This window comes from Bactrocera neohumeralis, chromosome 6 (assembly GCF_024586455.1).
Source record: "Bactrocera neohumeralis isolate Rockhampton chromosome 6, APGP_CSIRO_Bneo_wtdbg2-racon-allhic-juicebox.fasta_v2, whole genome shotgun sequence".
Taxonomy (NCBI): Eukaryota; Metazoa; Arthropoda; class Insecta; order Diptera; family Tephritidae; genus Bactrocera; species Bactrocera neohumeralis.
Genome location: NC_065923.1, coordinates 14,192,753 through 14,210,024, shown reverse-complemented (window position 1 = coordinate 14,210,024; position 17,272 = coordinate 14,192,753). Strand labels below are relative to the sequence as shown.

Below are 17,272 nucleotides of genomic sequence, written 5' to 3'. Positions count from 1 at the left end.
CTAAAATGCATAGAATTGATGCAGTTGAATAAGAACTGAAATAAAATGAAAAAATAAAAATTCTCTAACAGCAGAAAAACTTTCAATTTTACTTCACCATTCTGAGTAACATCAAACAGCTAACTCTCCCTGAGCGTGACCTAATTAAATAATAAAATATATAACAGTAATTAAATAAAAAATGCAATATTTTCCTAGCATTACTCGGTGTTGACTTAGCACAATTTTTCCGCTCAAAAAGAATTTCTTACAAATTTGTAAGAAGAAGCACTGTTTGCACTCCCCAAGTTGCTGCACGTCTTGCCACCACAAATTCACTAGCAATTTGTTCAGTTATGTTTACAAGAATGAGAAAGTCTTGTAACAAAGCCAAACAAACGAAATTGAACTCAAGAACCTTCAACCCGAGGATGTGGCACACAAACAGAGAGAGAGGGAGAGAGGAGTGTGCCGCACACTGGGAAAGTAGTGTGCTTAGTTATGAAAGCAAAGCTGAAAAGTAAACTTGTGAGCGCATAAATTGCGTTGCATGCCACACATGCTACCAAACATGCCAATAAAACTAAGAGCTCAAACGCAGAAACACACACACGCAAATGCTACAGCTTACATGTAACTGCCACTCACTTGTGCTCCCCAAAATTTCTCGAGAGCTTACTCTATGTGTATGTTTCGCCAAAGTTCCTGCGTATATTAGTTTTCGAAGCGCCCCCCCTTCACCCCTCGTGCCCTTAACGCTAACATTATCTACTACTTTAGTAGTAGTTTTTCGACAAACTTACCTTGCTGGCATATGGAACCCACGTAGAACAGCACCGACTCGAAGAACAAGCCAACGCGCTGCTGTGCCACAACGCTGCCTGTCTGGCCGCAGCACGCACTGCCGCAGCCGAGCATGCAATGCCTGCAGCTAATACTCTGCACATTCTTTCGCGCTTCCGTCTTACTTCGTTGCATCAACTTGCCCGGCTTTTGTTTCCGTTGCTCTTTTGTTGCTGCAGCAACCGGCGGCGCGTTGCGAGCGCCGCAGCTCGGCATTGTCCCGGCACTTAGCGTCGTTCGTGTGGAACAGCGGCAACCAACTGGTGGTAGTTCATCATTACCACCGATTGCACTCGCTTGTTGGTTGTTGGTGGTGGCGCCTCCGATGTTCATGTTGCTGCTGCTGCTGCGCGTGCTGTGTCCTTTTGTGTCGCAGCATTCACCAGGGAGTCAATTGTTGGCGAAATCAATGAAAGGATAAAGCAAACAACGGTACGTTAGAGAGGAAGGAAGGAGTGGAATGCGAGTTAAAAAAGAGTTTCTAGTAGTTTTTGACCTCGGGCGCAGCAAGTAATATCGTCCAAAATTTTCGAGGAAAAAAAACCACGAGCATGTGCCATGTACGCAATGGAGCTGAGAATTTAATGGCAATGATCTCTCATTTTTCAGAGGCACGCATTCGTGCCGCACAAAAACTTTCCGCCAGCGATATTTGCTGGAAGTGTCCCAGCATGTCCTGTAGTCAGCCACAGTGCATAGTGCATCTAATCACCAGCGCGATGAGGGTACGAAGACGGTCCGATAATGCAGTGGTGAAGAGTAAATGATATATTTTCAGTTCAGGAAAGGCCCTGATCACTAGAGCTCGCAGCGAACATCATTCGAACTGGATTCTATAACTGGACAGAAAGCTGTAGAATAGGTATCACTAGGCCGAGAGAAGGCCTGACAGAGATCCAAACCTTTTGGAGAAGGCTTTATGGAAACTTATCTGAGCTCGCATTTTATTGTTAAATAGTCAAATACTGGCGTTGAGCCTCAAGCCTGATCATCTCCTGCAAACTCAAGTTTTTTGTGTTTTTTAGTTAAAGCTTTCTAGGTACCCACTCATATAGGAAGGAAGGAAATGAAAAGGCAGACGAGTACACGACTGCTCCAAACCATTCAGATTCTACAAGGGTTGTTTGAAGCAGAAGACTCTAGAGAAACCCCTTAGGTCTTGGAAGACTACCAACAAAGAGCATACTACAAAGTTACTCTGGGGTAGTGTTGATGAATAAAAAGCTCGTAGCTCTAGATAAAAAGAAAGAAAATCTTCTCTCCCTTGGAAAGACCAGGTGTAGTAGGTCCTGGATATCTACGCCAATAAAGAAAACGAAGTATTCGGAGGAATGCCGAGCATGTGAGGAGAATGATGAAACGCGGGATATATACCAAATCTACCAATTTTCTGGATGAGACTTAATTTAGTAACCATCCGTGAACCCAATGGACTCAAAAACGACTTAAGCGCGGCCATCTGCAGTTTTCATGCCTTCGCCTCCCTTTTCAACCAATCAACCAAACCTTCCCGACGATGCAAACTCCATGATGAAAATCTTAACCACAGAAATTTGATAAGTTTTCTTTCTAATTGTATTATCGAACCACTCTCGTACACTCCGTTATCAATAGTAACCATTGTATGTGACTACCACAGTGCCAATGCACTTCGATATTGCGGCGTTTATCGTCCCGTGTGCCTTGCAATGCATGCTAACGGCGTTTTGCTGCAATTTTTGGCCCTTTGGTTTGCTTGGAAATTGAAAGTTTTGATTTATACTTTCACAAAGTTCGTACTGTCTATCGACATTCTTGCTCTTCGGCATGCCTTCGTCTACCTTCTAAATGGTGTTTTATGAAATTGCCACCGTCAGAGGTTATAAAAATTACTAAAGTGAAAAGAAAATGCCAAACTTTTGTCTGAGCGACGGCAAATAGTAAAAGTCAAAATCGCGTTCGTCGTGCGGAAAATTTTATCATCGGAATTTGTAATAACCGATAATTTAATGGCATTTAATGCGCAACTTTGTTGTGGTGAATCGATTAGTTTTGGTTGATGGGAACTGGAAGTCGTTAATGACATGAGCGAGCTCGATTTTTTCCACTAAATAGCGGAAAAGTTGGAACTCAGGGCTTTTGATGAAGTACGTAGTATTTAACTGATAGTCTTGCAAATAAGTGTCGTCAGTGCGGCAGACTTTTGAGGATACTAAAAATACTTGAAACTCAGCTATCAATCTGTTAAGCTGAACAAACGCTGAATGCCAAAATCCTGAAGTGCCTGTATTCTATAAAAATGTTAGAGGTGGTGAAGATGTTTAATGAGAGAAAAGCAGCGTTTTCTTCTGTCAGCTCTTTCAACAGGCTACTATTTTATTCGGATCCATAGATTCAAATTCGAGTAAAAAGTTCGCCCTGAGAAATCAAAACGTCTACAATCTTCGTTTTTCCAAGCTTTAGTTCATTTTTCAAAGATTTATAGGACAAGATTTATAGATATGATTAGACTAACAACAAACTTCTTATATCTTTGCAAACTATTTTCCCTTAAAGCTTCAAACAGATGTTGTAGCTTTTATTTTGTATACTTGAACTAGTGAAGGTCCATTTAACACATATATAATTACTGAAAGGTGGACTTTGCTGAGGGTGAACTTTTCGCTAGACCTCTTATGGCTTACCCTGAGTCAGTTGAACCTTACGATTGCACAGATTGGAGTGGTTGGCCAACACTTACCGATCTGGCTTGAGACCCAATAATCCATAAATGAACCATAAGAAGCCAACGGAGCTCCGACCCATTTCCATGCTGGAGCTAGTAAGACTGATGTAACTGACTTAGCAGACTCATCAACCTGGCAGTTTCCATCAATTCCGCTGTACCCAGGCATCCAAAACAAAATCATAAATTATGACAGAGATAAGAGGTCTATAGATGCCATCATCAGTCTCGAGCTCACCGTCAACTAGGACAAGGCTAAAGCTTTTATGCTTTCGATGTGAGTAGACACCACTCTGAACGAGGTTACATTCCAGAGCAGTGGATCTACTGCAACATTTGTGGCAGCCACTTTCGCTTAGAAGTCGCTGAAGTGATAAGGAAGCTTAAAACTGGAGGTACCTGGCAGTTTCCATCAATTCCGCTGTACCCAGACTTCCAAACCAAAATCATTAATTATGCCTGAGGCGTCTCTGGCGCACCGTCAGCGAGAACAAGGCTGTCGGTTTCCTGCTTTCATGTTTCAGTTAGCCTAAAACTGGAGATAATGGATAGTTCCCAACCACGCATCTCTCCATCAACGCTCTCCGCAAGCTTTTTCATATCCATAAAAAAGCTCACCGCCCCTCACTTCCAAAGAGTACTACGATCCCTTGTTAACCAATGAATAAATGAAGTTTCTATAAATCTTTGAACGGCAACACCAAAAAATATTTAGGTTATCGTTTCGAACAAATTAAATTTTTAAAGCTTTTAGTTCTAATTGTATGACGATTCTTCTTCGCCATAACTAATTAAACCTACCCAACTGCTTTACCACACCGACCGCCTCCAAGCGACGCTCCACCGATGTCAGTAGCCACAGTAAGCAGATGGTGAATATGCCACATAATCCCAATAAAATCCAGACCATATTTGAAAAGGGTTGCAGAAACACTATACGATCCTTTTTGGTGCTCGGCGGATGACGAAATATGAAGCAAGGCCTACGAATAAAAAAGACATTACAATAATAAACAAAACTATTAGACAAGCATACAAATCCACACATACATACGTATGTCGTGAGCTTTCAGCAATGTGCCCTCATCAACTGACACGCCCACAAAATAAACCAACAGCGCAGCAGGTGAAAAGCCACAAACATAAATCTTATTTTACACAAAGAAATTAAATCAGCAAACATGTCCCCGACAGGATTTAGTTTCAATTAATGTGTCAATCTTCGGCGTGTACGTGGCATGGAGCAGTGAGCGGACGGCGGCGACTAAAAACAAATTGCTTGTCCAACGCCATGTCCTTTGCCATCTGCCTGCAACAACAACTACACGCAACAACACGCTCCAAACGCTCTTAAGTCAGCGTCTCATTGCCACTTAAGTTGCTGTCAAGTCAGCTGTTGGCGTGACCTTTCCACACTCAAGGGAGCCGCAGCGACAGCAACCCGGTCTCTAAGCGCTAGCGACGCAAGCAGCGAGGCGGCATCGGCAGCGGCAGCATTAAATTGTCGTTAGCACAGCTGGAGGTGAAGTGGCGAGCAAAAAGAATGACTACAACAAATCAAAGAACGCAAATAAAATTGAACTCGGTTGCAATGAGCGTAAGTACAACAGCAGCAACAAGCACGCGTGCAACAAATCACCGCACGGCGATAAGAAGCGGCGCGAAAGCGCGACGCAAAAATTGAGCAGCGCATAAATTTGCACCGCTTAACAAGAGAAATGAGTATTTAATCGGCGGAGTGTGGAAAGACTGTAGACACCAAACGAAGTGATACGACAAGTCTACAGTTGTGGTCTGAAGAAAGTTACAGCTTAGCTTTTACAAGAAAATGATCATTTGTTTCCACTGGGTTAATTGATCGACGACGATTCGAGGTTTCCTCTTTGTTGTCAAATGCACAAGCTTTCCATACAAAGACTTTATTCCGATCGTTTAGTTTGTATGACAACTATGTGCGATATGTTAGTGATCCGATACCGGCAGTTCCTCATTTGTCGGAAGCAGCGGATTTATAAAGCACGAGTGCACATATTTGAGAATAACGGAAAATGAAGAACTAGTTTTATATATATTTTACAGATGGATTCAAATTAAATATACATTATGTTAATTATATATATTTTACAGAGTTTCGACTGCAGAGTATAATTAGGTACTAATTAAAAACTGCGGCTACCGAAGTCGAACCAATAATACTGGTTTCTCGGTCGCAAGATTATTTTTAGAAATGGCCTTTCGATAAGCACTCACACATCATTTCGTTTTGACGAATATTGTTCATCACGGAAAGATTCCTAAAGAAATACCGTTTCCCCGTAAATATTTTTAAAGCTCAAAAGGTTCATCATCATCTTTTGCCACTACAGTTCTTTGTGAGTTATGGCCGGCTGCACATGTAACATTCAGACATCGGTCATTTGAAGTTTACTTACAATTTTTTATGCTACGAAAATATATTACGAAGAAGTCTATGAGTTCGTCAATCTCAATTGCAATCGGTCGTCAGAGCCTGTTTTGCAGTCCATAGAATCTTCAAAACTCGCAGATGTGGTTAACGGTTGAATAGAAAAGGAATATAATCGCGGCCCAATTCCAAAGGTATTCCTCAAAAGGTTCATGTTATTTAAAAAAGTTCACTTAAAAATATTTTAGTCCCAAATTTTCTGCATTTTCGTTTAAAGAGATCGCTTCAGAGTTCTAGAGTTGGAGCACCAACTCACTATTACAGTTCTTAAGGACTTAGGTGGGTTTCGGAGGAACAAATAAAAGGTAAAAAGGCTGTATCTCCGAAACTATTACTCGGATCAAATTGAAAATTTAGGACAATATTCTAGAGGTGATGCAGAATTTAATAAGATAAAAACACTATTTTTTTTTTAATTTTTAAAACCACCTAACCCCTAAAAAAACGTCTGTGTAAACTGACATTGAGCAATACCAAAATCTCCATCAGAATCGAGAAGGACCTCTCCGAGTCGTTCGATATCATTTTCCATATCATTGGCCACAGTAACCGCGCCATTAGTTCTGCTTTCTCCAGACTGTATAAAAAAGCGAAGCAATTGGGTCTGGTGGTGAACGAGTGCAAGACGAAATATTGTCTGTCGCCCCACGACACTGTTGACAGAGTCCGTTGTGATTCACGTGAATACCTGCCTGCGAGGGTCTAACCTCACCGTGCTTTCTATTTCTAGAAACACGTAGATCAATACAATGCGTTGATCAGTGCCCCAAAGCATAAATGCATTCAGCACTCACACTTTGGATAACGAAAATTCGAATGCATTCTGCACTTATACCTTGGTTCCAATTGGTTCAGGTGGATAGGGACACCCTAGTCGTCTTGGTCGGTTACGAGGCCGACCTAAAACCTCTGCCGTACTCTGGCCTGTTGACAGTCAGTATTAAAAGGAACAACAATGTCAGCCTCGAGATCCAACGCAGAATAACTCTTACCAACAGGTGCTACTTCGGTCTAAGTAGGCAATTGAGAAGTTAAGGCGTCTCCAGACAAATAAAAACCATATAAGTCACTGATTATTCCCGTCCTGCTATATGCTACAGAGGCTTGGACGATGACAACATCTAATGTGTCGACGTTACGAGTTTTCGATAAAAGTTCTACGGAAGGTTTATAGTCCTTTGCGCCTTAAACAACGTCGAATACCGCAGTCGATGGAACGGTGAGCTGTACGACGCCATTGACATACATAGGTCAGCGAATTAAGGGACAGCGGGTACGCTGGCTGGTCATGTCGCTCGAATGGACGAAAACACACTGCCCCTGAAAGTATTCGTTGGAAACACCAGGTGGAGAAGGATCTGCTTATGCTTGGAATCTGCAATTGGCGCCAAGCAGCATAAAGGAAGAACGACGGGCACGCTGTTGTAAACTCGGCTTTAAGTGAGTAAGCGGTAGCTACAGCAATAAAGAAAAGAAGTGTCTACATCAGTGAAACAAATGGCGCCAAATCAGAGTCGCACAGGGAGATTTCGATTAGATTCACTTCAAATCTCCTTGGTGACGAGATAAACAAATGCTCAAATCTAGAAGATTAATAAGGTAAACTATTTAAGAGCTTAAATATTGTGAATAAGCGTGGATCGGAACGTGATACTACATATAATATAATATTACAGAATGCTTCATACTTTTCTAGAAATTTTTAATTAGTCTCTCTCAAGACTGTGCAGCAAATATTTCACTGAAACCATAAAGCTCAAGCGCAACATCTTAGAAAAATTTCGGTTACAACGACTACTGTTCTACAGACATACTGTGTTAACCTAACAGAAATCGTACGACAAAATTAGCCACCAATGTACAGGTATTCACTCACACTCAGCACTCAACTGTCAATGACTAACTAATACACATATAAATATTTATTGTTGTTATAAATAAAGGCAACAAACGAATGTCATTGTTCGGGGTTCAAGATATGTTCATATGTACGTTGCCACGTTGTGCGACTTTTTGTTGGCGATATTTTGTCCACAAGATTTATGCGTGTCAACCGCAAAGGCTAAACTTACAAACATTTATCTTGGCAATAATAACACCGGGGCACAACAAAAACCACAACAAACAACAACAGCATTGCAAACAAAAGCAACAATTGTCGACAATACACAAATAACGGTAATGTAAAGTGAATGACAAAAAAGTTTAGTGTTAAACGGCGTCGGGTCTCGTGTCGGTCGTGCTGATATCATTTTTCATGCCATTGACAGCTTACAATATGCGAAATTAAATAAACCGCAACAATAACGCCAACAAGTGCGGCGCGAGCAACAAAGGTGACAGGTGAGGCAACAATAATAACAACAATAAAAGCATTAAGGAAATAAGCGAAGCTCGCGCCCCACCTTCATGCCGCATCACTTAAAGCAATTCATGTTGGCGGCATGGCCTTCACGTCAAACGCGCTGCCATCACTCAACTGTGCTGTACCGAAACGAACCGAGCCGAGCTGGGCCGCGCTTTCATGTGCAAAGCTTTCGACAAATTGCTTTTTAAAATTTGCTAAAGAACCACAAGCAATAAATGCAATAACAACTATTATTGTTGTGCTAAACGTGAGAAAAAAAAGTTGAAAAAAGTCGAAAAATGCAAATAACAACAACAGCAATAGCCAACACTCCAATCACGCCTAAGAGCTTTAGCGCGGCGCACCACGTGACTGTTGAGCGGTTGACCGCTTGTGCTCTCCCACTGCTAGGAATTAGTGTAAGTCACTTTTTTCGTCTCACACCACCAAGCAACAACACACAGAAAAAGCAACAACACACAGAAAAAGCAACAACTATCAGAAAAAGCAACAGCTCTGTGAATTATAACCGTCGTCGACCACACCAAAAACAAACTGTCTGCTTTGACTTCCCGACACCCACTGGCTTTTTGTTACTTGCCCCCCACGCTCTTTCTACCATTTATCACTTTCGCTCAGCCAGCAATTTTTTCTGTTTATTTATCAGCTTGTTTGTACTATATGTGTGTTTTGTGTGCTTTCCCCTCGCTCTCACCTGGCCACCCACGTTCGTGTCGTGTAATCAATCACTTTGGCACGTTCGATGCGAAAGAAAATCGGCGAGCCACCAATATCCGCTTGTTTGCGTACCAGCGCTCCTATCATGCCGTCGAATTTGCCATTCTTCAGGTAGCCCCAGCTGGCAGTCTTCGACATCACGAAACTGCAAAAAAAATGTTTGACGGTAAGCAAAAAGTATGCATATGCATGTACATATGTATGTGTGAGAAATTGAAATTTTTTGTGTTAATTGAATTTTACATGATTAAATTTGTTCCCAAAATAAAACAAAAAACAACAAACAAATATGATTTATGTAACTTTTTCATAACCTCACTTTTATTTGCAAAAAATGTACTCATGATTTATTCTCTTTTGACTGTCTCATAAGTTTAGAACTGTGGTTTGATATAATTCAATGATAACATGGAAGAGAGGGAGAGTAAGTATCGTATTGTTGATATTTTTATTTCAATATTGTGGAGGCTAAGGCTGATGATGTCACAGGGTAGCGAGAAGCGATGCTATAAGATTGCGCCACTTTTAAGAGCTATTATTAGCAAACCGGTGATCCAAATAGATGTACTTTTTTCAAAATCCTTTTTTTGGAAGATCAAGCATGAGCCTTGTCAAGCTGCCATATTATTTTCATTCAGTATTGTTTGACAATTCATCATGGAAATACGGAACGTCTGAACAATGTTTAAAACTGTTCAACTTTATTACAAAAACTCAGGTAAAGAATGTGTTTCGCGCACTTCGCTCAACTTATGATCAACATTACCGGCTTTTTGAGCGTACAACATATTCGCAAGATCTACACCCAACTTGAGACCAAATATTCATTTCTGGATAATATTCGACCGAACAGACCACGTCCCGCACACAGTGAAGAAAATATAGCAGCCGTAGCTGAAAGTCTACACGAAAACCGTGGAGAATCGATTCGGCGCTGTTCGGAGCAACTCAGACTGACGTATGGAACGACTTGGAGCATTTTACGTCGTGATCTTAAATTAAAAGCGTACAAAATACAGCTTTTGCAAGAACTGAAGCCGCTCGACCTTCCCAAGTGACATCGTTTCACTCTACGAGCCCTTGAAAAGTTCCAAAAAGATCTGACGTTTTCGAACCAAATTTCGCTCAGCGATGACGCCCATTTCTGGCTCAATGGGTATGTAAACAAGCAAAATTACCACACTTGGGCCGGTCGATTGGCCACCAAGATCATGTAATATCACATCGTTAGATTTTTTCCCGTGTGGATAACTATAAAAAGTGTAAAATCTATGCAAACAATCCCGCATCGATTCAGGCCTTGAAGTAAAACATCACGAGTGGCAATCGCCAGTTACCAGTCCAAATGATCGAACGAGTCATCGAAAATTGTACTCAACGGATGGACCATCTAAGACATAGCCATGGCCAACATTTGAAAGAGATAATCTTCAAAACTAAATGCCAAAGAATGTTCTTTCGAATGATAATAAACATTCCCCAATAAATTTGAAGTGCTTTTCCTAGGGTAGAAAACAGCCTGTTTTCAAACATTTTTTCTGAGATAAAAACCGAAACATTTTCTTTTCTTAGAAATTTCGGCCATTGCGACGCCATTTGCGGTGATCCCTCAGAAAAAGAATCTTCTAAGATGAAAAAATACGTGTTTTAGTCAAAACCTTAGCTTAGAACTTGAACGAAGGAAAAAACTGAAAATTGGATTTTTAATAGACATTTTCACATAAAAATTAAAATTCCAATGAAAATGTCGTGATATTATTTTTTCAAATAGTTGTAATTGAAAAAATTCTTCGCCAAGTCTTTAAGAATTGTATATATGTAAAATTTCATGAAGATCGGTTGAATAGTTCTCGAGAAATCTTGCCAACCGACTTCAAAAACACTGTTTCGAGAAAAACGCGTTCAAAGACGGCGCACTTAGCCTAGGTAGCCTCGAGCGCACAAGTTCTTAAGGCTGTATCTCCGAAACAATTACTCGGATTAACTTGAAAGTTTAGGACATTATTCTAGAGGTGTTGTAGAATTTAATAAAACAATACAAAACAATTCGATTTTTTGAAACCCGTAAACCTATGTAACCCCTTATCGCTTCCACTCTGACAGCAACCTAGGTTTAGGCTACCACTCTCACTAACATATTGTATATTACATTTACATAACGAAATATGTACGTATTACCAACTAGAACTAAAAACTTAGCAAGGAAATCTATACTTTTTTTTCTTTAGTGCGTAGTTTTTCACGATCAGTTTCGAAAACAGAAACCATAGTAACCCAAAATTGACTTATCCGTGGTTGTGTAGTAGCTGAAAACCCCAGAAAAATCTGTTCACAGATCCGGTCATTTAGAACGAATGAATTTACGTAGATGCCTCAAAATGGTAAAGTGGACTTCCTAACTGATCTCTTACACTATAAAACGAAACCCTTGTAAAAATCAACACGTTAATCCAACAAAACGACGAACATCACCTTGGTTTGTAAACAACGTTGAGCTGGTTTTTCAATTTCGGCTCATGTTTGGAGCGCATTTCGCTAGACTGGTCGACAGTTTTATATCATTTCTGTAAACCTTCATCACCAATATATAAATATTATGGGTTTATTGAATTCAGAGTCCTCAGCTATGTTGAAAAGCATCTCTTTTACGACATCGTTTTTGTAGAAAACATCAGGTCTGTTGGTGCGAGTATAATAATGACATGCTGCATACCGAAAAAATTAACCAAAATAGTGCAGTCGCTCATAGGAGATGTCGAGATCATTGAACTTTTTCAATGTTACCGTCATTAAGAGGAGGAGCAGAATGACTCACACGAAAACACCTACTAATTGACATATGAAGAACAAAATTCATACGAATATAAAAAAGTTCTACCAATCGGGAAAAATTGTATCGATTCGATCAGCTTATAATATAAAATGACTGTCGAAGAACGTTTATTTTAACAGTTGGTACAATGCATTCGATTCGCTACTCACTAAAGCATATCCAATCGAACTCAGATAACTAATTTATTTCTAAATTTGGAGTTTATAATAAAATTCTCTCACAGAAAAAACTTACAATTTCATTTCTAATTGACTCGATTATTGATCATTCCAGCTAATTTTGTTCTAATTTTCATATCCAAACTCAAATATAACTCAATCACCTACGCAAGTATCAATGTCTTATGTATATGCGAGTATAAAATATATTTGGAAATGAAAAGGCATTTTGCTTTCATTTCCTCCTCCCTTCTAATACCTAACACTGGGGAAATCTTAATTTACACATGACTATCGACAAATTGTTGGCAACAGCAAAAGAGTTGTATCCAAGCTCGGCGCTTATGTGAATGTGAGTGGCTGTCAAAAAAAAGTGAAAGAGGAATAAATAAGTGTTTAGTTCCGAAAGTGACGAAGCATGTCAGAGTAATTCGTACATATTTTGCCATTTTCAATTTGTTGCCACACCCACTTTAATCAGCGCCACACACAATCAATCAAAACACTCAGGAATAAGGGGGAGGACGGCAATTCAAATAGGGAACTATTTGTAACAAATATATATATGTATGTATGCATACATTTATATACACATATATACATATATTTGTAAAGCACTCTCTTAGATGTGTCGATGAAAATGAGAAGTCTTTGAATGAGGTAAAAATGAAAAATAAAAAAATCCCTTCTAAAAAGTTGCTTTTTTCATTGCAACACACAAACGGCAAAAGTATCGAGGAAAAAATGCATTGCGTAACGAACCTGAAATTGAACAAGTCCCTTACGTTCGAGAGTAGTGCAAAATTGAAGCGATTCATTGAATCCAGATGCGTGTCGTAGTGTGCGGTTAGATAATGCTCCAGAGTATCCGTGTGATTTTTGTTCGTTACCTGCAAAATAAATACACAGAGAGTGGTTAAATTGCTAAGATTCGGCAGCAACAATAACAGCAACATAAACATGTTTAGAGAATATGGTAAAGTAAGTACTTTTAAAAATATATTTCCATTAGAAACTTTGAAAAAAAGTTAAGACGAATAATAACTCATTTGGGAATAATCATTCAGCGTGACAGAAAAACGCACTTCTTTCGGTAAAAGTACTTAGAAATTCTACATTTTGACAAATACGGGAGCGAAGAGTGTAAAGAGTAATATATGAAAAAGTAGTATTCGTGTAATTGCAAAGTATTTAGATCGTCCTAAGGGTATTATTTTGTACAATTGCAAGCTAAAGACTAAAAGTGCTAATAAATTGCTCTATACTTATAAACGTGCCAATTTACGAAATATAATTATGTTCTAATATACTTTAAATATAATCTGTTCTAAAAGCTCCACCTGTAAAAATAAGAGCATAAATTATATTTTCATTAAAAATAATTATTAGTTTGCATGTTTTGTGGATAATGTAAACACTTTTCGTTACATGCACCAAATTACATTTGAATCATATTATAGCTGCCTTAGTGGTCATATTACACATTTGCAGCACAAATGTAGGCAACGGTTAGTTAGTTACTAAAATCATTGCCTACAATTAGGAGTGGGTATGTGATAACAAATCTATGATACTCAATCAAATTTCAGTATCTTAGGTCCTTTTAGTGCTGCCAATCTGTTTAACTAACTGGAAAAATATGTCGATACCCAGAAAAACTTGTCAAAAAATATAAGACAAGTAGATTATTTAGTATTTTTATCGTAAATTCTCCGGTGTCAGAAAAGTTAACAAAATAATGTAAATTTAACGAAATATTCCTAGGTTAAGTAAGGTTTGGTCGCAGGTTTAGTACTCAGGGCGAAGATAGCGCTGGATTTCATTTGAGCTGTGAGCGTTGTTTCTAGTCAAAACTCCTTAAAATGGATTACCAGATTCTCATAAACTTGTAAAGGCGTTTAACAACAATCTCAACTATTTCACCAGATTCGCCAAAGGTGTGTCTAGGTGTATGATTTTTCAATCTCACTCTGGTAAAAGCTAGACAGTAGAAGAAAGAGTACCAAGATTATTCGATCTAGTCTTTCTCCATTCAGCTTTGCCAAAAAGGCGTCCGACAAAATATTGGGCAGTCTTTTCGTATTTCTAATCACACTTCAACTTATTTCTTTTATGTTTATAATGAACTTTAATAAACCAAATATGTACTATTTTGACTGACCACTTCATGCCATTTTTCCGCTAGAGATCACCATCATATAAAACTTTTCTTATTTCTCGGCCAAAAACTGCGACGAGTAATTTTCACAGGCTTCTCTTGAAGCCAACTTTACTCCATTAAGGGAGTTCTGCATTGAATGAAACAAATGGTAGTACGATGGTGCAGGTCAGGGCTATATGGTGGATGCATCAAAACTTCCCAGACAAGCTCTCCTAATTTTTTCCGAGTCATCAAAGTTGTGTGTGGTCTAGCATTGTCCTGATGGCAGTCGTAGCCCATTCTGTTGAACAGTTCTGGCCTTTTTTTTCGTTTGCTTGCATTAATTTCATCAGTTATTGACAGTAAAATGTAGAATCAATCCTTTAACTAGGTTGGAGCAGCTCATAGTGGAAGATTCCTTTCCAATCCCACCAAAAACTCAGCATAACCTTTCGAGGCGTCAATCCTGACTTTGCGACCATTTGTTGAGCTTCATCACGCGTGGACCATAGTCTTTTTCGCACATTATTGTCGTATTTGATCCAAATTTTATCTTCTGTTACCATTCGCTTCAGAAATGATTCGATTTCATTTCGTTTCAGCTATTAACTAGGACTATTAAATTTACAACAGACAATTCATGTGGTCGAGCTTCTTTTTGTAGCCAGCCTTTTTTAAATGGTTCAAACCGTTTGATGATGAATGTTAAGTTCCTTAGCGATACAAGTAGGTCGACCAGAGCGAAGTGCATCTTTCACATGTGAAATATCCAAAACGGAAGCGAGCGAACCATTGTTGTGCTACACGAACTGTTACGGCATCGTCTCCGTAAGCTTCACAAATTACATTAGTGACTTGCGTGGCATTCTTCCCCTTTTTATACAAAAATTTCAAAATATAGCGAATTTCTTCATTATTTTCACTCATTTTTGAACAGCTGTAACTTTTTCTCAATTTCCGAACGTTAAATTCCTCACCTTTTTCTTTGGTATATTTGATTGTAGCACTGGGGATATAGACTGCAAAGACATTTATTGACAAAATACGAAAAGACTTTTTCGACTATCCAATATTTAACAGCACCGCGTGTGAGACTATTGGACAGAGTTAGCAGTTCAAGAAACCTCTTACGGTTCACTCTGACTCTGAAGACTCTCTCAGCCGCACAAGTACTGGTTGTTGACCGGCGCTTACAGAGACAACGATATGTCCAAAGTTTCAACGCTAAAGCTTTGAACCGATTTGCTTCCAATCTAATGAAAATGGAGCCCACTTAGGAAGATCACAAAATTTCCCAAAATATGCTATATATGAAATCACTTATAATTAGAAAGTTAAACTATTTATTGTGTTCCTAAGGATAAGTGCTTTCTTTGTTCAGCTGTAGTGTGCGAGCCGATGAGATTTCCAATCTTCATCAGAGAAACAACACAGTACACCATAATGACGCTAGTAATGTTCCTCAATGAGTTCCTTTGAAAAATATTTTGTTACTGTAAAAAAAAATATTTTTATTGCTTAAAAAATCAATACTGTTCATATTACTTGTTACCTGGTCGGTCTCAGCTGACAATTTGTTAAATTTTTTTAAAATAAAAATTACACTTATTGTGAAGTTGTATGACTCTACGAAAATGACACAAACTCTAATTTCACACACACATAAATACAAATAAATGTACACAGATACAGCTGTGCATATGTATATGCGACCATTTGAAAGGTCTTTGCCGCAGGACAATGCAAAGCACAGGAGATAAACGCACTTCCACTTGGGAAATCAAAGGACATTGTGACACCAAACAAACAAGGACCAGCACCGTGCTATGGCCCACATGTGCGCGCTCACTATAAACATATATATATTCATGTCGAATGTTTGTATGTAAATAGTGTCAAGTTAGCAGAGGCTTAGCTGAAAGCAAATATGAGTTCCATGCTCTTTTTCTCGCATTTCCATTCTAATCACACAATCACATCGCCCTCTGTCGCAATCAACTAAGCGTTTTCAAATTTGCGCTGCTCAACTTTTATTTGTTTGCTTGTTTGTTTATTTGCTATTGTTCAATAGTTTAGTTCTTTACATGACTCTTTCTTTTTTTTTACAGCAGGGCACTTCGGTTTATTCCGGTTCCACACTGTTTGCGCTCTTTATTCCCATTAAGTAACACATCTTCACTAAATTTTTGCCTTGCAGTCATTATGGCGTAAGTGTGAACGGGAGAATATGCGAATTTGTTTGTCTATAATCGATAACTGTAATGGAACTCATTACTTTGTATATAGTATAAGACTAGTCGCACTTCTTTGAATGTAAAAATAAGAAAATTGTTTATAAATGGGCAGAAACTGGACAGAAGAGGCAGGCATTCGGTTGTGGATCATCTGACTAGATCAAATATGTCTTAAGGCTAAGTTTTATTTTTCTCAACTTAAATAGAAAAGAGCTGAGAACACTCTTCCATCAATTTACAAAGCATTGTCTTGCCATTCAGCAGGCTGGAGAAGTGTTACCTCCACAACTATTTATTATTTAGTGCGATCTAGGCATCAGTTACTGGATCACCTCTGGGAGTTCAACAAGAGTATGCCCCGGTCTTAAAACCTTATGTTAGTCGAGCATTACTCCTGTCTCTCTCAAGCTCTTCAGATTCACGCATATCGGTCTCTCTCTTTTCTGTTGGCAAATGCGTCCAGCTTCCCCTTCAACTGCAGGTGTCTATCCCATCCCGAACCTATTGTGGTCGATTTCAACGCTCCGAGGTACACTGTCTGTGTTCTCTCGCTGCAACAACTGATATTGTGGCTTATTTTTGCTTTTTCCGAAAACCGAGTCGGAAATCGAACCTTCCTTTTAGTTGTTGGCATGCGTTTTTTACTGCAACAAGATAGTGGTCCGAGTCAATGGAAGGAACTCGGAGCGTACGCACATCTAAAACACTGGAGACGTGTCTTTCGCCTATCACAACATGATCGATCTGGTTGGTGGCTTTTCAATCCGGATACAGTCAGGGAGCTTGATGAATTTTCTTATGCTGAAATCTAGCTTTACGATAACCATATTTC

At 39.1% G+C, this 17,272-nt stretch overlaps 1 protein-coding gene across 1 annotated transcript in view; it reads right to left on the bottom strand.

Moving 5' to 3' along the window:
* Positions 1-17,272, bottom strand: part of LOC126761567 (uncharacterized) — a 51,153-nt gene that overhangs the window by 17,520 nt on the left and 16,361 nt on the right. Inside the window, 4 exon segments of the mRNA XM_050477871.1 lie at positions 783-1,184; positions 4,328-4,509; positions 9,053-9,220; positions 12,829-12,956. Of these exon segments, the coding sequence (XP_050333828.1) occupies positions 783-1,184; positions 4,328-4,509; positions 9,053-9,220; positions 12,829-12,956 (880 nt within the window).